Below are 23,922 nucleotides of genomic sequence, written 5' to 3'. Positions count from 1 at the left end.
ATATTCTGTTTTTCTATCGTTAGTACCAAAGCGAATAACTTCACACTTCCCCCATATTTTATTCCCCATCTGCCATCTTGCTGCCCATTCACTTAACCTGTCTATATCTCCTTACAGCCTCTTTTGTGTCCTCCTCATAGCTCCATCATGCCCCAAGTGGGAGCATTTTGATAGTACATCCCATTTTTGCCATAATTTTAAATAGAATAATGCAAATTTAAAATCAACTTCAATTGGGCACTATAAGTTAAGGTTGTATCATTGACCATGAAGATCAAATTTTAATGTAACTCGCATACAACTTTAGTTTGAATAGATCATTTGTATTAGGGAATACACTTTGGGAATACACTTAATAGCATGTATTTTAGTTTGGTGCCATTGGGCTGCTTGAAATAGTCCTAAATGATAGTATGTGAAAATACTAACATTTAATATACTGTAGAAAGGGGAATATGATGGGTAGCCAGTATAGGCTCTGCTGGAGAATTTCATGACTGTAAATTGTTAGTCCTGTCTCATTCATTTCATATTTAAAGTTGCGAGTTTCAGTCTATAGAAGAACTGAATATGGAAATTAGATTTTGTGCCTTGAACATGAGTTAAATGTTGGGAGAAAGCCTGAATGGTAAGTTTTGTTTGCCTGATATCGTCAACTACTTAAGAAGTAAAGCTTTGCAAAATTATTTTCCATATTAATTTTCTGTTTACCTGATATTATAATTTATTTTCCAGGATCAAAACTTGCTTCCAAAAAAATACTTTGAAATTGACTTTCCAATGATTGTCTTGAGAAAAATACACTTGATCAAGTAAGTTCCTTTGATTATTAAATCACCAACTTCATTTGCAATTTCAAATTTCTTCAAGAGTGGGTACAACAGATGAATTGACACAGCATAACAATGTACAAATGTGATATGTCATGGCATGGTGCAACCTGGTTTTCCACTTTTCAGGGATGCAGGGTGAGGGATTATTAAAACATGGTTTGAAGATGTAATTCAGTCTCCATTTTAAAGTCATACATTCTGCCCTTATTTTCATATTCCTACCATAAATTCCCATATCCACATTTAAAATGGAAACTGCCTGTGTAAACTTGCCTTGCTGTAATTACATGCTTCCAACAGTGGTAGTACTGCAGTATCTCCACTGGAGAGAGGCTGTCATCACAATATGACAAGTTTATATAAGCAGTTTTCATTGCGGGAATTTACAATGAAAAATGCCAACAGGAAATTAACGCTGATGAAAGATCTTTAATATATAGATACATTGGGAGACACCAGTAATTACATCTCTCCAGCCTGAAAAACATCTGTTAATCACTATTGTTTTCTAATCAACTTCAGTAAACTTCATACCAATACTACCACACTCCCTTTAATATTAATGTATCTTAACTTTTATCAACAGGCCTCCATATGACACATATCTTGCGTACACAACACCCACCTAATTTCCTCAAACAACTCTACTAAATTCATCAAGAACCAACTTGCCTTTTACAAATCCATTCTGGCTGCCCTTAATTAGTATTTGTAGGTGAGAGTTTTTTTTCCATATTGTGACCTCTAGAAGCTTAACCACTGTCAATGTTAGGCTGACTAGTCAGTTACTTGATTTCTTCCTTCTGTTTTTGAACAGAGGTATCGTATTGGCAACCCCTGACATAATTTCCATAATCCAAGGAAAGATTGTGGTTAGAGCCTCTGTTATGTTTAAAGATTTTTGATAACTTATTTCTAAAATCTTCTCTGTGAAAAAAGTATGTTAAAGCGTTGAGTTTTAAAACAAAGTGAATTTGCACAGGCTTTTATAATCAGGGGCTATAGGCAGTGAAGATTGGTATGAAAGACGGATGACCCAATTTGTAGAACGTATTTCAATCTGATATAAGTGTTGGTTGCAGAGAGGGAGTAATTACATTAGAAAGAGCTACAGTTAGATAAAACCACTTTATTTTAATCGAGATCAGTTACATTATAGGGATTGTAATTCACAGGTACTGAACCTAAGCATAGACACTGAATTGTACAAAACAAAAAAAGAGCAGTACTTAGGCAATATGCATATGGATAGACAGACAGGCAATGATAATTTTAAAAGAACAGAAAATTAATAGCCTTGAACTGAGAGGAGGAAGGATGAAAACATAGATTTTACTATTTTAAGCAGAGGGTGGTCAGTGTATGGAATGGGCACGCAAGGATGGCAGTGAGGGCTGAGTGTATCAGTAAGTTCACAAAATTGGGCTTGAGCCCAAAAGTCGGATATCCACTGGCGGGAAACCAAGTTGGAATTTTCCCCTCAGAACTTTCATGGTGGCCTAATGAAGGGCCAACTTTCCTGCTGATCCATGTCGGGAACGCCATTTGCAGGCATTAGCATGTGATGAGTGCTCATTAAAATCACAACTCGCCGGAATCATGTTTCCCCCCTCCTAATCTCGTGCCACATCAGGTAATTAAACTGGTCTGATATACGACCAGATAAAAGTGGTTTTCAGTGGCGATTTTGAGGTACATATATGCAGTGTTTGCCTACCTTCCACTGCACTGCCATTTCTCGCCTCTGCTCTGACTCCTGACTGTTGGCAAAGCTGCCCTCTCAGGCGAGAACAGGGCGGGGTGCGCTGGCAGGGTTGCACTGTGCCCGGAGAGACTGTTGTGGGACGCAGGCAGGCTGCACTCTACCCGGAAGGACCAGATTGGGGAATCGGGGGTGGTCGGGGAGAATGCTGGGGTAGTAGGGGGTGTGGGTTTCAGATTACCAAGGGAGGGATTGAGGGGATGGTAGGCAGAGGAATGACTGGGGGCGGGTAGGGTTATGAGAAGCAAGGGAGGGGAGGGTATCTTGCAGAGGAATGACTGGTACTGAGGTAACTGCAGCCTGACATGGAAGAAGTGGACGTAGACTCGAGGGGGTTGGATTGGGTTTAGTTTTGGACAAGAGGGAGGGGTTTCGCACAGACTCATGACTGGAGGAGGGGGTTTTAAAGCATGAGAGGAAGTGGGTGCACACAGACTTATGACCAGGGACTGGGAGAGGGGGTGATTGGATAGAACCGGGAGGGTTATTGGCAGTCACTCATGTTTCTTCGGGCCACATTGTCAGTGGCAAATCAAAGTCAGTCCCTGGGGGTCTGTGGATCACATTGTCGGGGTGGGAAATCAAAGCTGTTCCTGGGCTCTGCAGTTCATGCTCCAGGTCTATGCATGGCATGCACATCATGATCCAGGGATGGGGAAGGTCTGTCCTCACTGCGGAGGTGGTGCACAGAATTGTGTGCAAGGCGTGGTCAATGCCTCACACACTGAGGCCCTGGGGCTGCGTGGCTCGATACTAGGCTGCAGATGGTATTGTCATGGTCCGGGGAGGCATCTGCAGCCTGTAGATGGGGAACACGTAATAGAGAGGGGGTACCTGAAGCTCTGATGGGGGTGGTCTCGGTATGTGACGTACAGACGGCCTCAAGATGGGGAAGGGTGAGGTCCACATGGGGCATGGAGACATCAACAGTGATGGGTTCGGGGGAAGACAGGAATGTCCACAACGATTACAGTGGGCTCCAGGGTTACTGGGAGAGGCAGGAGAGCGACCAGAGGGAGGTCTACCTGCATATCGTGGGGATGGTCGGAGGGACTTTCAAGGTAACGGGAAGATTGGAAGCTGGTCTTGGAATAAAAGTGCAGCATTACCCTGTTGAGTGCCCGATAGAATGACGCAGCTAAAAGGGACCCCTGGAAAATATTGCCAAGGAGGGGATGGGAGGAGTCAACGGCTGGACTCATGGGCCCATTAAATGGGCACCCTGATTTTTTGCACATGACAGCATTGAGATCAAGGCTCAGCTGAAAACAGTAATGAAGACTTATTGAAAAGTTAATGAATGGGAAACGCTAAATCATGGTGCGCTTTGACACAATAATGCACTAGGGCTTGGGGGTCACATTTAAGTAGGTCTCATTGAGACTTTTGTCGTCAGAGGAATGTGAGAAGGGAAGAGGGATCACGCCATTAAGGGAGTACAGCCGTAGGTATGAAACCCTGCACATTGGTTTGTGGAATAGACATGGCTTCCAGGGCACAAGGCTTCCAAAGATTCCAAAAGTGCAAGGCAGGATGAGTTCAAATCCAAATACAGGAGCCTGACAATGCCTTGGATGATTCTGAAATCACATGGCTGTGCTCAACCCTCTCCAGTCCTATTTGTGATTGTGCTGTCAGGCACATATGATCCTTGAATTAGTTCCTCAGATGCAAGGGTGGAACTGGGAATGGCACGTATCTAATGAACACAGCCCAAGGGGTTCACACTGGTTTTCAGCCCTAGTGTGAGAGGTTGACCATTGCAGGCTAAGCTGTATTCATGTGTTCGAACTATCTGTCCCCAAGAAGAAGGAGGAGTATAAAACGGAGGCTGCAGACAGTGCTACCTTCTTGATGGCTGTGTTCAGAATAAAGAGGAGAAGAAGGGCCCATCGCTGTCTGGCAGGGCTTAGAGAAGAGCCTCGTCCTGAGGTGTATGGTCCAGGGGGGGCCCCAGGAAGACCCAGAGGCTGAGGAAATGAGACCCATCCCACGGAGGTGACTGGCATGACCCAGGGTTTTCTGAAGAAAACTCTCATATTTGAAGATGACCGAGAAAGAGTGCCACAGAAGCTTTTGATTGTCAAGAAATGTGGTGGTTCACATCTGCCACGTTTTTAGAGAGGATCTGACACTGCATTGCCTGAGAGGCCATCCCTTGCCAGTGGCTGTAAAGGTGATTGCCGCATTCAATTTCTTTGCAAGCGGCTCGTTCCAGGGATCCACTGGGTACCTTTGTGGCATATCTCGGTCCTCCATGCATAAATATATGAAGGGAAGCAATGGATGCCCTTAAAAGTAAGACACATAATTACATCCAGTTCAATATGGAGGAAACAAGCCAAGCCGCTAGATTTCTGGGATTTGTGGTGATCTCTGGCCTCCCACAAGTGCAGGCTTCCATCGATTGCACATATGTCACTTTAAGAGCTCTGTGGTACAAGTCACTGATGTTCATCAACAGGAAAATGTTCCACTCCCTCAATGTGCAGCTGGTGTGCAATCATGCATGTTTGTGCCAGGTTCCCTTAGAGTTCTCACGACTCCTACGTCCTGAGTAACTCCCAGCTGCCATAGATCTTCGAGGGCCCGTGGCGCTTATAGGATTGGCTGCTGTCTGACAAGGGATACCAGCAGAAGACTTGGCTTATGGCATCTGTGCGCCATCCAAAGTGCCTCGAAGGAAAGATACAAGACGGCACATTCTGTGACAAGGTCCATCATAGGGCAAACCATTGGCATCCTAAAGATGCGCTTCCGATGTTTGGACAATTTCAGGTGGGGCTCTACAGTGCTGTCCACAGAGCTGCATAATCTGGTGTTTCAAAGGGAAGATCACTTGCCAGAGGGAGACATAGAGGAGACAGTGATTTCCTCAGACGAGGAGGACTTGGAAAGAACAGAACATGAAGAGGGCCAGGATGACGATGTTCCATGTGAGGACGCCATCGCAGTGGCACGACATGAAAAACATGCCCATGATACACTGATTGCCACTAGGCTCCAGGAGGATCCACACAGGGTGAAAAGTGCCTATTTCATGTCCCCTTGCAGCATGGGAGTGATCAGGAAGTCCTTTCCAAATGTCTACATCTCAAGCAAGCTCATCTTTCAGCCTGGGACCAGTAACCCTCAGGGATTATGAAGGATCAGCGATGGAAAGGTCTGCATCCAATGCTGCACGTAGCACCTGTGCAATGTGAAAGGCAGCATACCAGCGCGCAACCTAGCAGTTTTTGCCAGCAGCACACAACACTTTCGGCAGTCATTTAGCTTTTGACTTGGTTGCAGTAAGCATAGTCCATCCAGGAAGTGTGTTTTTACACTCTCAAGGGACACAGCTCAATTCTGATGCTGCAACATTAGATGTCACCCTCTAAGACACAGGAGTGCACATTATTCAATTGTGTGCTGCAAGACTTGAAAGAGCATGCACTTTCAGGCTCTGGGTTCACACATCTCCCTTAGATGACACAAGGGGCAAGTGACTAACATGACCATTGAGGAGTGGGATTTTCAGTCACCGTTGAGATAAGATGGCACATAGAAACAGATGCAAGAGGCATTCACATCCTGAGATATTGAATGAGCACCTGTGTCACCAGTATGCCCCATTGTCTGAGATGACTTTGGGCGTCCTCTTGGGGCCCAGAGCGCCCCAGCCTGCTTTGTGCGTCCTGCTCTGGGGCAGGCGCACCCTCCTCGGCCTGAGCAGCTGGAGCTGATGGGGTCACAGACACGGGATTGAGAATGGCTGGACACCCTTGGAGTCTCCTGCGTGGCTTCCCTAGAGCGACCAGCAGACACTCCTCCACTCTTTGGGTTCCCGAGGACCCCTGCCTGACTCTCTCTCAGGGGTGCACCTGGAGGGAGGTCAAGGTGCCCCACCCCCCTCTCGCCTAGCCACTGATGGATGCACCAATGCCTAGAGCAATGGACTGCAGGTCTTAGTGCAAATCCAGGAAAAACTGCTGGACCATGGTCTCCAAGGCGTCTGCCACCCTTCCCACGGAGACCTCAGTGCGTTCGCATGCCAGAGCCATGACATCCGAGAAAACGCGGAAAGATTCCTCCATCCTTTGTTCTAGTCTGGTGACTGCTTCTGACAACTCTGCCTGATGTTCCCATGCCTGTCTTTGCACCTCTAGTATGTGTGCAATTGCCGACTGAAGAGGCTTATCACCTGGCTCGGACTCAGCAGGGGCCTATTCTCCAGCAGTCCTCCGAGTGCCAGAGACCAGGCCTGTCACTGCCTCTGACTGCTGGGGAGGCATATCCGTGACGTGTTCTCCAGATAGTGAACCCAAGGCTAATCTAGATCTAGGACCCACCAAAGTCTATGTCTCTCTGCTGGTGGAGGGTGAAAGTGAACGCAGTGACAGCTTGACATCTAGTGAGTCCTCAACACCATCATCTGAGGTGAACTGGGGGCTAGGGCTGGGGAGCTGGCTAGAAGTTTATCTCAGCCTGCTGCTGCTGTGGTTTTTGCAAGAGAGAGAAGATAAAATTAGTTCCCAAGTAGGCAGAATCCAACATTACATTTAACTCACTGTGAAGGTCATGATGTGTTCAACTAATGGTAGGTACATCCTTACTGCTTTACTGGGGAAGCCAATCTCTCCTTCGCCACAGGAGTAATCCCTGTCCTTACCTGCCAACTCTTCTGCCTCCTCCTCAAATGGAGTCAGCTCATATATTTCGGGGGTCCCCCCACCAGTCTGGGATCTCTCCCTCTTGCTGTGGGCTAGCTTTGCCTGCATGAAGACAGATGGAATGGAATGTGATGAGAACAGGTGGAAGAGAAGTTGGGAAGCATGCATGGCTGTGTGTACTGTGTCTTCTCCAGTGAGGGCAGAAAATGTTGAGTGTGCAGGATGATACATGAAATGGTGGTGATAAAGTGTGTGTGAGACATTCAGTGCATATGTCTCTTCTGCCAACAGTATTTGAGGCCATGTGGACTGTAACCCTTAGAGTGCCTGATGATCATATGAGAGTGTGAGGCTCAAGTGAGTAAAACGTCTACTTATCCTGGCAGTGCGGATGAAATCATTCATCCTCTTCCTGCACTGCAGTGCGTTTCTTTTCTGTGTGCCACGGGCATAGACCTCCCTGGCGACCTCCTTCCAGGCCGGCGAGATCGGGCTGGTCACCCTCTTGTTTCCATCCCTTGGGAAGAGGACATCTCGGCATTTGTGTACGGCCTGGAGGAGAGTCACCAGGGAGTTAGGGCTGAATCAAGGCAGGGCTTGCTTCTCCCAAAGGACATATTGTTTGACCATACCACTCAGCTGGCCTGCAGAGAGTGAATGCATGTTTGGGCGTAGCTTAAATATGCCGCCAGGAACTTAGACCTCACGAGGTAACAACGGGCAGAGGAATCCGTGCCTGCCCCACTGATGCATAATTAATCAGTTTTCAAGCGGAAGACTGGGCATTAGAACCCGCCCCGCTGATCAGGAAACTTGCCGACTATCCTGCCTGCCACCGCACTTGGTCTGCAAAACAGAAAATTCCGCCCATTGTCTCTGTCCACTGTGTGGAGCTAGTCCTGTGCCATCTGCACTTTTGCAGCAGGCATGCTTTTACTGGGTTATCATTCATATGTGTCAAGATTTATTCAGTAGTTCTTTGGTTTCCTATATCCATTGTAGCCTTGGGTCTTGAATATCATGTTGCAGATTGTTGAATCTGGGAACGCTTGCTACTCTTGACTATGGCAGTAGTTGTCATGTATGTGTTAGTAAAATAAAGCCAAAGTTTAAAATTATATTATTATTATTATTAATAAAATTATTTAAAATTATAACATAACAAGTGCACTTCGCAGATAGTACCAGCAGCACTGGACTGTCACTCACTTTTCAGAACCAGCTCTTGTTGCAATGAAATATGAATTTTGGAACCATATCACTATGTTGACTGGCTGCCTATTAGTCATAGAGAAAAACCTGAAAACAAAATAGTTGTGATTTGTAGTTGGCAGCAAGCCTGTCCCCAGGGCCCAAGTAACTCCTAGTTGGGGAGAGGGGAAAAAGTAATTTACATTATTGGGGTGCATGACCAACTTTTCAGCCTATATCAGAAATTTAGATTACATTAGAACTAATATACTTAGTAAATTTATTTCCACACAACTAAACCGCTATTTCCTATGGTTATTAGAGGTTCTTTAGGAAAACAAGCATCACTTTGGCCAGTAGACTTTTTGATTGTCCCCATAAAGTGCAAACAAGTCAAGTAATGATTTTAATCATTATCCAAATGTTTCCACCAGTTGAGTAGTCTAGCATTCTCAGGGAAAGAAGTAAGGAACTAGTAAGGCATATTTTCTGGTCCTCTGTACATAGTGTCTTCCATTATTTTTTTTTCAAAAAATAGAGTGAAACACGAATCAGAGGATCGCACACCAGTTAGTTTAACATCAATAGTGGGAAAATCCTTTACCTTCTTCACTCAACTCTCCATGGTCCCATACAAGGTGGCATTGTCAGAAAGATTCCCTTTCCTTGGGCATTATCCCTCCCTTTCAAAGCCACCATCATCACCCTACCTTTAAAAAAAAACACTCGATACAGTCCTGCCTCCCTAATTATCACCCTATTTCAATCTTTTTTTCCCTTTGCAAGGTCCTTGTACAAGGAGATGATAACATATTCTTTAACCCTCCTGAACCTATCTCCAACATTTAACACAGTTGATCATGCCATTCCGCTCTAAAGAATTGTCATTTGGCTAGCTAAATTCTACTGATGCATTCAGAAAAATTGTTCACGCTGCACATTCTCAGCTGAAAGCAGGTTTTGCAGCCTTAAACTCCTCAGTGGAAACATACAGTCCAGACCTAGACTTTTTGGAGACGCTGGAGCATTGGATAAAGTATTCAGAACATAAGGCAATTCAGTTAATAATCACAATTGTGTTATTATAAAGTATATATTTTTGTTTAGTTAAAAACTATATTTTGGACAATTAGAAATTTCAGTTGGAAGGTATAAAAGTCACTTTTCTCAATTTTCTTTGATTTGCAAAGCCCGTTGACAAAATAGGATGATGAAACACTCCTAGGAAAGATTCCATTCTAAATGTTGACAAAAATGTTATAGGAAGTATAATTGGTGAACTGGAAATGACTGCAATATTATTGTATAGATGGCCTGTGAATAAATATAGTTACTGACTAAACGGAAATTGACTTAACAATCTTTTTCAGTTTGTAGTACAGTTCGATTCAGGCAAGTCAGTTCAATTTTTTTATTCGTTCTTAGAATGTGAGCATTGCTGGCAAGGCCAGCATTTTATTGCCCTTGAGAAGGCAGTGCTGAGCTGCCTTCTTGAACCACTCCATTAAGTATAGGTACATCCACAGTGCTATTCGAGAGGGAGTTCCAGTACTTGGACTCAATGACAGTGAAGGAGAGGTGATATAGTTCCAAGTCAGGATGTTGTGAGGCTTGGTGGGGAACTTGCAAGTGGTGGTGTTCCCATGCATCTGCTGCCCTGTCCTTCCAGGTGGTAGAGGTCACTGGTTTGGAAGGCGCTGTTGAAGGAGCCTTGGCGAGTTGTTGCAGTGTATTTTAGTACACATTTTAAGATGGAGTGCTGATCAAGCAGGCTGTTTTGTCCTGGATAGAGTTGAGCTTCTTGAATGTTGTTAGAGCTGCACTCATCCAGGCAAGTGGAGAATATTCTACGAGAATCCTGACTTCTGCCTTGTAGACAGAGGACAGGTTTTGGAGAGTCAAGAAGCGAGTTACTTACCAAAGAATTTCCAGCCTCTGACCCTTGCACTTGAAGTTACAGTATTTATATGGATTTATGTTTATAAGTTTCTTGTCTGTATTAATGGCCAAGCTGTTGATGGTGGGGGTATTTAATGATGGCAATGCCAATGAATGTCAAGGATAGATGATTAGATTCTCTGCTCTTGGAAAGGGTCATTGCCTAGCACTTGTGTGTGCAAATGGTACTTGCCACTTGTCATCTTAAGCCTGAATGTTGTCCAGGTATTGCTGCATGTGGACACAGACTGCTTCAGTATCTGAGGAGTTGAACATCACCACTTCTGACCTTGTTGGAGGGAGGGTCATTGATGTAGCTGCTGAAGATGCTCGGTCCAGTACACTACCCTGAAGAACTCCCTGCAGCGATGTCCTGGGGCTGAAATGATTAGCCTCCAACAACCACAACCATCCTCCTTTGTGCTAAGTAAGACTCCAACCAGCGGAGAGTTTTCCTGCCCGATTCCCATTGACTTCAAATTTGCAAGGGCTCTTTCATACTGCATTTGGTCAAATGCTACTTTGATGTTGCTGGCAGTCCCTCTGACCGCCCCTCTGAAATTCAACTCTTTCATCCATACTTAGACCAAGGCTGTAATGATATTTGGAGCTGAGTGGCTATGGCAGAATCCAAACTGAGCATTGATAAGCAGGTTTTTGCTGCGGAAGTGCCACATGATAGCACCATCGCCAATACCTTCCACCTCTTTGTTTATGAATAAGAGTAGACTGGGGTGGGCTGGATTGGATTTGTCTTGCTTTTTATGGTCTGGACATAACTGGGTAATTTTCCATGTTAAGTAGATGCCAGTGTTGGAGCTGTACTGGAACAGTTGGCTGGGGCACAGCTAATTCTGGAGCACAAGTCTTTAGTTCTACAGATAGATGTTGTCAGGGCCCATAGCTTTTGCTGTATCGACTGCCTTCAGCCATTTCTTGATACCACAGCCAATCAAATTGGCTGAAGACTGGCATTTTTGGTGATGAAAGAGGCTGATATGGATCATTCACGTGGCATTTCTCGTTGGAAATGGTTGCAAATGCTTAACCTTGTCTTTTTTCATTGACACCCATCTTTAATGATGACAGAGTTCAGTGTATGTTTGTGGGGCCTTCTCTTCTAGTTAATTGTTCATCACCATTCATGACTGGATATGGCATGATAGAGCTTTGATCTGATTGGTTGTGAGACTGCTAAGCTCTGTCTATAGCATGCTACCTCCACTGTATAGCATGCACGTAGTGTGTTGTAGCTTCACCAGGTTGCCAACTCAGCCCAATGCTGCTCTTGACATACACTACTCATTGAACCAGGCTAGTCCCCTGACCTGAATGATAATGCTAGTGAGGGATATGCTGGGCCATGAGGTTACAGATTGTGGTTTAATGCAATTCTGCTGCTGCTGCTTGCCCACAAAGCTTCATGGATATCCAGTTTTGAGTTGCTAGATCTGTTCTGATCAATCCTACCAATACTGCCATCAACAGATACATATGCAACAGGTAGATTGGTGAGGGTGAGGTCAAGCAGGTCTTTCCTTCTTGGTTCTCTCACCACGTGCTGCAGGCCCAATCTGGCAAAAATGTCCCTTGGGACTCAGCCAACTTGGTGCTACCGGGCCACTCTTGGACACTGAAGTCCCCCACCCAGAGTACACTCTGTGTCCTTGCTTTCCTCAGTGCTTCTTCCAAGTGGTACTCAACATAGAGCACTGATTCATTGGTTCAGGGAGGTGGTAGTTAGTAATCATCAGGAAGCCTCCTCACCCATGTTTGAACTGATGCCATGAGACTTCATGGGGTCCAAAAGCAATGTTAAGGACTCCCTGGGCCACCACCTTCCAATTATAGACCATTGTGCTGCCACCTCTGGTGGGTCTGTCTTGTTAGTGGGACATGACATACCTAGGGATGGTGATGGAGGAGTCTGGGACATTGGGTGCAAAGTAGAATCATAGAATGGTCACAGCAGAAGGAAACCATTCAGCCCATGATGTCTGTGCCAACTCTGCAGAGCAACTCAACCCGTCCCACTCTCCTGCCTTTTCTCTTCAGGTAATTGAATTGGATAATTCAGTGAGTTTGACTATGTCAGGGTGCTGCTTGAATAGTCTGTGGCACAGCTCTCCAATCTTAAACTCCCCAGATGTTACTGAGGAGGACTTTGCAGGTTTAACTGGGCTGAGTGTACTTTTGTTGTTTCTGGTACCTAGGTCGATACCTGATGGTCTTCACAGTTTTATTCTTATTTTACTTTTCTGTTGCGGTTTGATGCAGTTGAGTGGCTTGCTAGGCTGTAAAGACCAGTTAAGAGTCAAGCACATTGCCGTGGGTCTGGAGTCAGATATAAGCCAATCCAGGTAAGGATGGCAGATTTCCTTCTCTGAAGGACATCAGTGAACCAGTTGGGTTTTTATGACAAAATGGTAGTTTGACTATCATTACTGAAACTAGCTTATCATTCCAGATTTATTTATTAATGGAATTGAAATGCCCCTGACTGCTATGTTGGGATTTGAACTCATTTCTCCAGAGCATTAGTTTGAGTATCTGCTTTGATATTTTAAGTAAGGATCTGTTTAGTTACATTCAATGATGTGAAATAGGGGGTAAATTTTATTAAAAAATGGTGTTTTAATGTTTATGTATTAGTGATTTACAATTGAAATTCCTCCTTTTACTTTAAATCAGTTGAAAAGCATCATAAGATTGCTAAGAAACAATATGTTTCTATTTGCTCTTTGCTACAGAACAAAGCCTCCATTGTCAAAGCCAATTACAGAAACACATTCAAGTAGTACCCTGCTGATAGGTGAGAAAGAAAAATTATACTTGTGTTCTTTATCTTTCAAAATTTAATGGGGCTTATGAAGTAAAATAATGACTAAAATAGACTGATCTTTGGTCCAACGGTATAATTTCTCCTTGAGTCCAGCTGGGCGAATGAATCGTGCATCTCAAGTACACCTAACCTTTTTGAGAACCACATTGCAAGCCCACAAAGGCTGATGAGTTATGTACCTCAATTGTGGCCAGGTTCATGAGTTATATACCTTTAGAATGCATAGCCTGATAAATGGTGTACCTTGTTCATGTTGTGTCAAATGGATGCCACACTTCAGCATGCCCAACTTAATAAGGTAGCAACCTCCAATATTCTTGTAACCTCTTTAGTCTAGCAAAGGGTTAATTGTGTATTAATTGTGGACATTAACTGGAGACTTAACCTGCGCTCCAATAAATAGGAACACCTTCTGTGATTGCACTGGGGTGGGGGGAGGGGGGTGTTGCTGGAGTGCATTATCAACCCCGGGAATGCCATTTTAATTTGAATGAAGTTTCCTTTAAAGTTTTGGTTTATTTTTGTTACAATGGGTCAGTAGTGCCCCTTTCAAATGGGGCACTTAATAATGCTTCCTCAAAAGAAGTATAAATTGGGACAGACTGAAACTGGTGGTTGTGTTGGAAGCTACATATTTGTAATGTAATACAAGATGTAAAGGCATCTTATAAATGCCTTTACAAGATAGGCATATATCTTGTAAATAAATGCCTAGAGAAGTATGTAAAGATATGTATAGGTGTCTGTTTTTCAGCACCTAGCTTTCAGGATTACAATCAAAGTATTTAAAAGGAGTCATCTCCCAACCCTTTCATTTTGAGAATACTGTAATTCAAAATAATTTGCTTTTTAATTTTGTCTTAAAACTGTAGCTTTCTGTAAATGATGATAGATTTTTCACTTTAAAAGATTTTTTGCATGTTTACTAGATGGCTATAGCATGGACTCCGATCGTTACACCATAATTGGGCAAGATCTCCGTGACCTGCCCGTATTAATGGAAAGATTGAAGAATTTTGGCCTAAATACAAAGTAAGTTTATCCTTCCTAGGTTATCTTTAAATTCTATTCCACTACAGCATTAACTCTAACCAGTCATGAATGACATTCCATGTGACTGTAATTGTGCTGCATCCTCTCTGTAGCCTTTTGCAGCATATCTTTTTGTATCCCATTGCCCAGGAACTGTTCCCCTCCTTTTGAAAACCACTATTATCACCCCTTCATCAAAAATCCTACCCTTGAACCATATGTACTTGCAAACTACCACCCAATCTTCCTTTTTTTTAATGCATGAATTCATTGTTTCCCAAATCCATGACTTATCTTTCACACAACTTCATGTTTGAACCTCTCCAGATTTTTTCCCTATCACAGCATGAAGGAACCCTAATCAAAGTAATGCATGAAGCCCTCTGTTATCGTGACCATGGTGCACATTCCGTTTTGAACTATTGGCAGCCTTTGACACAGTTAATCACGCCACTCTCCCAAAGCCCACTGCGCAGCTTGATTTTACTTTTACCTGCCCAATCATAGCCAGAGCATCTCTAGCAACAGTTTTTCCTCCAGCCCCTGAACCGTTACCTCTGGAGTCCCCTATGGATCTATCTTTTTCTCCTCCTCCTTTTCCTTCTGTACATGCAGCTCTGTGATGACATTATCCAAAGACACAGGGTCAGCTTTCACATGAATTCTGATGGTGTCCAGCTCTATCTCACCATCACCTCTTATGTTTGAGTTTTGAGGTAACAATGTTCTCCTGACCAACCACCATCCTCCAGACTCTAAACTTCAGCTCATCCAAAACTCTGCTGCCAGTGTCCTATCCCACAACAAGTCTTGTTCACCTAACACTTCTATCCTTGCTTACTTACAGTGGCTCCCACCTCTAAATGAGAGCATAGGAATGGAAGTATGTCATTCAGCCCCTCAAGCCTATTATGCAATTCAATGAGATCATGACTGATCTGTATCTTAAATCCATTTACCCACTTTGGCTCCATATCACTTAATACCCTTGAGCTAACAAAAACCTATTGATCTCAAATGTAGTATTAATTCGGGTAGCATCTACTGTCACTGTGGCTGAGAGTTCCAACTTTTACCACCCTTTGCATGAAGAAGTGTTTCCTAACTTCTCTCCTGAATGGCCTGATTCTGATTTTAAAATTATACTCCCATATCCTAGATTCCCACCAGTTTCTCTTATCTACTCCTACCAGTTCCTGTCAAAATCATAAAGTCTTCAATTTTAACCTTCTATATTTCGGGGAATACAAGCCTGTCTCCTCATAATCTAATACAATTTAATAATTTCAGTTTAGTTTTTTTCCAAGAAGTTAAAAAATAAATCACAAATAAAAGCTGACAGTAATGTTGGTTGTGAAGCTCAGAATCTTGTAAAAGCCCAAGTGGCTCACTAATGTCGTTTAGGGAAGGAAACCTACTATTCTTACTTGGTCTGGCCTATATGTGACTCCAGACCCAGAATAATGTAGTTGACTTTTTATTGCCTTCTGAAATGGCCCAGCAAGCCACTGATTTGTGTCAAACCACTGCAAAGAAGTACTGTAAGAATAAAACCGACATACCACCTGGCATCAACCTAAGCATTGGATATGGATATGACAAAGGTAGACACAGCCCAGTCAACCCTCCAAAGTCCTCCCCACTAATATGTGGGGACTTGTACCAAAGATGAGAGAGCTGACCAACAGACTATTCAACAACAGTCCAACCTACCCATACTCTCAAAATCATACCTATCCACCAACATCCAGACTCCTCCATCACCATCCCTAGGTATGTCCTGTCCCGCCACTAGGACAGCCACCAGAGACAGTGGCACGTGATAAAATGTTATTGGGGAATGGTCCAGGTAATCATCAAGATTGATGCCAGAACGCATGAATCCTCATGTCATCAGGCCAAACAGGGGCAAGGAAACCTCTTGCTGCCCACCAACAGCCACCTCACTCAGCCAATGAATCAATGCTTGTCCAGGTTTAACAGCACTTGGGAGTAGCATTGAGAGTGGTAAGGGCACAGAAGGGCTCTAGGAGGTGGGTCACTTTAATGTTCAGCACCAAAGAGTGATTCTATAGTACATACTGCTTACCGAGCTAGCTGTGCCCTGAAGGACATGGCTGTCAGACTGGGCTTACGGCAGGTGGTAAGAGAGCCAACACAAGGGAAAAACCTATGTGACCTTATCCTCTTTAGTTTATCTATCACAGATGCAACTTTCCATGACCATATTAGGAGGAAGAACCAATGCACAATCCTTGTCGAGATAAAGTATTGTGTGACATCACCACTGTGCTAAACAGACAGATTCAGAACCAATCTAGCAGCTCAAAACTCTGCATTTGGTAGTAGTGTGGACTATCAGCATCAGCAATGTATTTCAGCACAGTCAGTAACCTCATGGCCTGGCATAGCCCTTACTGTACAAATGTCCATCAAGCTAAATGACCAGGCTTGTTTCGATAAGGAGTGTGAATGAACATGCCAGGAGCAGCATCAGTGTGCCTGTAAATGAGATCACAACCTTGGGATGTTTCACCACAAAGATATACACATGCTAAGCAGCAGAAAGAGCATTTTATAGATAAGAGCTAAATGATCCCATAACTAGCAGAAGCGATCAAAGCTCTGCTACATCCAGTCATGAATGGTGATGGACAATTACACAACTAACAGAAGGATGAAGAGGCTCCATGAACATTTCCATTCTCAACAATGGAGACCAGCACATGAGTGAAAAAGACAAAGCTGAAGCATTCACGATGATCTTTAGCTAGAAACAACGAGTGGATGATCCATCTCTGCCTCCTTCTGAGGTCCCCACCATCACACAAGCCAGTCTTCAGCCAACTCTATTCACTCCACATGATATCAAGAAATAGCAGAACACACTGGATACAGCAAAGGTTGTAGGCACTAACGACATCCCGGCACCGGCTGTAGTGTTGAAGACTGCTCCACAGCTACTCGAACCTGTAGCGAAGCTGTTCTAGTTTAGCTACAACACTACATTTAGCCGACAAAGTGGAAATTTACCTGGGCATATCTGCCCAAAGAAAACAGGATAAATTCAATACAGCCAATTAGCTCCAGCAGCCTTCTTTCACTCAGCAAGTGATGAAAGGTGCCATCGCCTGTGCTTTAAAGTGTAACTTACGACAAATCTGCTCCCCAATAATATGCTTAGGAGCACTTGGCTGCAGACCTCCTTACAGACTGGGGTCCAACAAGGGCAAAAGTGCTGAATTCCAGAGGTGAGAGTAACATCAAGGTAGCATTTGACCAAGAGTAACATCAAGGTAGCATTTGACCAAGAGTAACATCAAGGTAGCATTTGACCAAGTGTAGCACCAAACGTCCCTAGTAAAATAGCGAGTTCAAAGGAAGATGATCAAGGTTGTAGGAGGCTAATCACCTCAGGTAGTCTCCTAGGCACCACCATCTTTAGCTAATTTATCAATGACCTTCCTTCTCAAAAATTTAAGTGGGGATGTTTGTTCATAATGTCAAAGTAGTCAGTTCCATTTCTAATTCCTCAGATAATGAAGCAGTCTATTTCCATATGGAAACGTGGAGAACATCCAGGCTTAGGCTGATAAGTGACAAGTGGCAATCATGTTGCACAAATGCCAGGCAATGACCATCTCCAAAGGACAGAGAATGTAAACACCTCTCCGTGATATTCAATGGCATTATCATCGTTGATTTCCCACCTTCCACATCCTGGCGGTCACCAGAAATTAGCTTAACTGATTCAGCAGCATAAATGCTGTAGGTCAGAAGCTGGACATTCTGAAGCAAGTTATTCACCTCCAAACTCCCCAAATTGTTTCCACCACCTACAAGGCATAAATAAGGCATGTGATGGAGTGCTCTCCACTTGCCTGGATGAATATCATCCAGGACAAAACAGTCTGTTCCACTTGATTAGCACCCCATCCCCCACTTTAGATGTTCAGTTCCAGTGTACCACGACTGTAGTGTGTACCATTAGGAAGGATATAAAGGCATTAGAGAGAGTGCAGAAAAGATTCAGGAAAATGGTTCCAGGGGTGAGGCACTTCAGTTATGAAGATAGACTGGAGAAGTTAGGACCATTTTCCTTAGAGAAAGGAAGGCTGAGAGGAGATTTGATAGTGGTATTCAAAATCATGAGAGATCTGGACAGAGTAGATGGGGAGAAGCTGTTCCCACTTGTGAAAGGATCAAGAACGAGGGTGCACAGATTTGAAGTAATTAGTAAAAGAAGCAAAAGTGATAATGAGGAGAAACCTTTTGAGCAGTGAGTGGTTAGGGTTTGGAATGTGCTGTCTGAGTGTGTGGTGGAGGCAGATTCAATTGAAGCATTCAAAAAGGAATTAAACTTATCTGAAAAAGAAGAATGTGCAGGGTTACAGGGAGAAGGAAGGGGATTGGTACTAGGTGAGTTGCTCATTCAGAGAACTGGTGCAGACACGATGGGCCAAATGGCATCCTGCTCTGTAACCTGTGATTCTGTAATCTACAAGATGCACTGCAGCATCTCGCCAAGGGCTTCAACAGCACCTCTCAAAGCCATGACTTCTACCATCCAGAAAGAAGCAGCCACGTTGGAACGCCACCACCCCCAAGCCACTCACCATCATGTCTCATATCGCCATTGTTCCATCATCACTGGGTCAAAATCTTAACTCCACACTTAACAACATTATGGGAGTACCTTCACCTTTTCAAGGGCAAATAGGGCTAGGCAATAAATGCTAGCCATGCCAGCAATGCTATCACACCCCATAAATGAATGTTTTAAAGTATAGATGTATTTTAATATTTGTGCCACAGACATAGTGTCAATCAGTGAATCAGTCTGTGACTTTATCATTTGCAACTAGATAAATATTTAAAGCTTTGAGATGTAAACTGAACCCTGGCATTACGGAGTAAATAGAAATGTTAGGATTGAATGTTCCCCAGAAATAGGGAATATGATGTATGGCAGGTGAATTCTTCAAGCGAAAACCAGGACAAATTTGAGAGGGGAAGTGAAGAAGAAAATAAGACTAGCAAAGAGAGAATATGAGAATAGGCTGACCATAAATAGTTAACATAAAAGATAACCCAAATATCTTCTACTGGCATGTAAATACTAAGTGGGTAATAACAATCAAGGTGGGGCCTATAAGGACAAAGGAGGTGATATGTGCTTCAAGGAACAGGCAAGGCTAGAATACTTAAATGAGTACTTTGTATCAGTGTTACTCAGGAAGAGGATGGTGACAAAATATCAGTAGAAGTAGAGATGGGTAGAAGAAGTGGATGGGGTGAAAATGATAGGCAGGATATACTAGAAAGGCTAGCTATGCTTAGAGCAAAGGTTGTTTCTCAGACTGGAGGTTGGTAGACAGCAGTGTTCTCCAAGGGACAGTGCGAGGACCACTGCATTTTTTCACATACGTATAAATGACTTGAATACCAGAATACAGAGTAAAATTTCAAAATTTTCTAAATATACCAAACTTGGAGATGTAGCAAACAGTGAGATTGGCACCAATCGACTGCAACAGACCATAGATAAGCTAGCAGAATAGACTGAAAAGTGACAGAAGGGATCTAATACAGATAAGTGTGAGGTGATGCATTTTGGCAGAAGGAATAGGGAGAGGCAATATCGACTTAATGGCACAGGGACAGAGGGACCTCTGGGCTCACGTGCATAGATTTTTTTTAACATTCATTCATGGGATGTGGGCTTCACTGGCTGGGCCAGCATTTATTGCTCGTCCCTAGTTGCCCTTGAGAAGGTGGTGGTGAGCAGCCTTCTTGAACCACTGCAGTCCATGTGATATAGGTACGCCCACAGTGCTGTTAGGAAGGGAGTTCCAGGATTTTGACCCAACAACAGTGAAGAAATGGCGATATATTTCCAAGTCGGGATGGTGAGGGACTTGGAGGGGAACTTCTAGGTGGTGGTGTTTCCATCTGTCTGCTGTCCTTGTCCTTCTGGATGGTAGTGGTCATGGGCATGGAAGGTTCTGTCGAAGGAGCCTTGGTGAATTCCTGCAGTGCATCTTGTAGATGGTATACATTGCTGCTACTGTGTGTGGAAGGTGCAGGGGGTGAATGTTTGTGGATGTGGTGCCAATCATGCGGGCTGCTTTGTCCTGGATGGTGTCAAGCTTCTTGAACGTTGTGGGAATTGCACTCATCCAGGCAAGTGAGGAGTATTCCATCTCGCTCCTTACTTGTGGCTTGTAGATGGTGAAGAGGCTTTGGGGAGTCAGGAGGTGAGTTACTCGACGCACGATTCCTAGCCCCTGACTTGCTCTTATAGCCACAGTATTTGTAATGGCTAGTCCAGTTCAGTTTCTGGTCAGTGGTAACCCCCAGGATGTTAATAGCGGGGAATTCAGTGATGATAATGCCATTGAACATCAAGGAGCAATGTTTGGATTCTCTCTTGTTGGAGATGGTCATTGCCTTTGTATGGCGCGAATGTTACTTGCCACTTGTCAGCCCAAGCCTGGATATTGTCCAGGTCTGGCTGCATTTGGGCATGGACTGCTTCAGTATCTGAGGAGTCGTAAATGGTGCTGAACATTGTGCAATCATCAGCAAATATCCCTACTTATGACCGTATGATAGAAGGAAGGTCATTGATGAAGCAGCTGAAGATTGTTGGGCTGAGGACCTGAGGAACTCCTGCAATGATGTCCTGGAACCGAGATGACTGACTTCAGCAACCACAACCATCTTCCTTTATGCTTGGTATGACTCCAACCAGCGGAGAGTTTTCCTCCTGATTCTCATTGACTCCAGTTTTGCTAGGGCTCCTTGATGCCACATTTTGTCAAATGCTGCCTTGATGTCAAGGGCAGTCACTCTCCACTCACCTCGGGAGTTCAGATCTTTTGTCCATGTTTGAACCAAGGCTGTAATGAGGTCAGGAGCTGAGTGACCCCAAGCTGGGTGTCAGTGAGCAGGTTATTGTTAAGCAAGTGCTGCGTGATAGCACTGTTGATGAACCCTTCTATTACTTCACTGACGTTCAAGAGTAGACTGATGGGGTGATAATTGGCCAGGTTAGATTTGTCCTGCTTTTTGTGTACAGGCAATTTTCCACATAGCCAGGAAGATGCTAGTGTTGTAGCTGTGCTGGAACAGCTTGGCTAGGGGTGCAGCAAGTTCTGGAGCACAAGTCTTCAGTACTATTGCCTAAATATTGTCAGGGCCCATAACTTTTGCAGTATTCAGTGCATTCAGCCGCTTCTCGATATCACATGGAGTGAATTGAATTGGCTGAAGACTGGCATCTGTGATGCTGGGGATCTCGGAGGAGGCCGAGATGGATCATCCACTCAGCACTTCTGGCTAAAGATTGTAGCAAAAGCTTCAGCCTTATCTTTTGCACTGATGGGCTTCTCCAGCATTGAGGATGGGGATATTTGTGGAGCCTCCTCCTCCAGTGATCTTTGAAGATGGCAAGATATATTAAAGAGAGTAATTAGCGAAGCATTTGGAATCTTAGGCTTCATAAATAGAGGTATTGAGTACAAAAGCAGGTAAGTTATATTGAACCTTTATAAAGCTCTGTTTAGGTCACAACTAGAGTATCCCGTCCAGTTCTGATTACCATACTTTAGGAAGGATATGAAGTTCTTTGAAAGGGTGTCAAGATTTACCAGAATGGTCCCAGGGATGAGGAAATTTAGCTACAGGCTTATGTTGGAGAAACTGGAATCGTTCTCCTTGGAGCAAAGGAAGTTGAGGGCAGATCTGATAGAGGTGTACAAGGGTATGACAGATTTAGATAAGGTAGGTAAAGAAAAGCTGTTCCATTAGCTGATGGTACAAACACTAGGGGTTACAGCCTTAAGGTACAAGGACTAGGGATACTTATTTCAGGTTTCGGGTAAAAGATACAGGAGGGACGTGAGGAAGAACTTTATTTAAGCGACAACTGATAATGATCTGGAATTCAATGCCTACAAGTGTAGTGGAAGTAGAGATGATTAATGATTGCGAAAGAAAATTGGATAGGTACTTGAAGGAAATAAACTTGCAGGACTACGAGGACAGAGTGGAGGAATGGGACTGACTAGATTGCTCTAGAGAGCTGGCATGTACTTAACTGGCTGAATGGCCTCCTGTGTCATAATGATTCTATGAATAACTTTTTTTACGAGGGATAACGCCTAATTAAATTGCAGTTAATGCTGAGATAGGATTGTCACAGAATTAATTTTAAAGCTAGAAGATCGATGTGGTAGTGCAGCACACAACTTATTAGGTATGCTATTTGTATTGCTATAACAATACTTAAAGCCAACCCATGGTGTCTGAGACACCCTTCAACTTGCCTCAGTAGCTCTTTGGGGAATTGTAGGATGGCTGTTGTAGCCATTCTGCGTGGCAGAGGTTTAATGGTTAATGTACTCCCAAGTTTAATATGAAGGTACAAATGATTGCCACTTCAGTGAAAAATAAATTTGGGTCTATTTTGATAATGGCTGCTGTGTTAGTCAAAATTATTCACTAGCTTCTAGGACCATTAGTCATGGTATACCAGTATTATCACAGTCTGTAGCATTTACCATCAATTTATGTGGTGTAAAACACCATGACTGGCATTGTCTGATATTTTGGGTCATACAGAAAAGCTTTCAGAAATGTTAAAACAATGAAAGATTATTTTATTAATTACAATTTTTAAAAAATATAGTGCTTAATATATAGCACTCTTAGGTGGAATTGTCCTATGTATGATTGTTAAACATATTAACATCCTAAAGCAACTTTTCATAACTGTTCAGTGCACAAAAACGTACAAGACAATTCTAATCTAAAATTAGTTTTTATACAAATAGTGACAGACAGAAAAGACCCTCTAGCCAATCCAGCCTGTTTTACATAATTGTGATGCCTAGTGATTTGCAATATATAAACTCTCCACCCCACTCAAAAACCATGTGATCTCCTGGGGAAAGTGGAAAACAACAGATAAAAAAGCTGGACCAATTTTGGGAAATAAATCTGGGCAAGTCCTTCCTGACCTCCTGACTGCTCCTTCTCCTGCCCACCCAACAACCCCCAGCCACCAAAATCAGTTCAGGTCATTCTGGCCCTGCTTTCCTTTTGAGTACCTAACTCCTGTAAAAGATGACCTTGCCTCACAGCCCTGTATTTTTTTTTTGCTTAAGGTGTATTTCATTTAAAAATTACTGTTAAATTTGTTTCCATCACCTTTTTCAAGCAGTGCATTTAAGATCATAACAATTCACTGTGTTTAAAAAAAGTTTCCTCATGTTGCCTCTGGTTCTTTGGTCTTAAACCTGTGTTCTGTGGTTAGCAAGCTTAATGCCACTGGCAACAGTTTCTCCTTATTTACTCTATGAAAACTTTTCATGAGTTTGCACATGTCAGTCAAATCTTCTCTAAACCTTCAGGTTAGCTCAGTTGACTAGATGGCTAGTGAGTGGATTAAATTAATGCCAGTGTTCAATCCCTGTATCAGCTGAGGTAGACTTGGGTCTGCCTCTTCGTCCTATCTGTAGTTTAAAAAAAGGCACTTTGCTGTGGTTCGGTGAATAATCGCCAAGGACCTGCCTATGGGCAAAGAACTCAAAAAGAACAAATTTCATCTGCCACATGTCAGCCAGCTTCACCAGTCTGTCCTCCTGAAGTCTGTAGTTGCTACATTTC

General features: G+C 43.5%; 1 protein-coding gene across 2 annotated transcripts in view; it reads left to right on the top strand.

Moving 5' to 3' along the window:
- lcmt1 (leucine carboxyl methyltransferase 1) overlaps positions 1–23,922 on the top strand; it is a 70,434-nt gene that overhangs the window by 33,278 nt on the left and 13,234 nt on the right. For both annotated transcript variants that reach the window (XM_078558491.1, XM_078558490.1), the window contains exons 5-7: positions 736–812; positions 13,127–13,188; positions 14,148–14,250. In XM_078558491.1, the coding sequence (XP_078414617.1) occupies positions 736–812; positions 13,127–13,188; positions 14,148–14,250 (242 nt within the window). The remainder of the gene's footprint in view (positions 1–735; positions 813–13,126; positions 13,189–14,147; positions 14,251–23,922) is intronic.

Source organism: Cetorhinus maximus, chromosome 15 (assembly GCF_964194155.1).
Source record: "Cetorhinus maximus chromosome 15, sCetMax3.hap1.1, whole genome shotgun sequence".
In the NCBI taxonomy this organism is placed as follows: Eukaryota; Metazoa; Chordata; class Chondrichthyes; order Lamniformes; family Cetorhinidae; genus Cetorhinus; species Cetorhinus maximus.
Note: the sequence above shows the minus strand (reverse complement) of the source record. Positions and strands in the feature narration are given on the sequence as shown.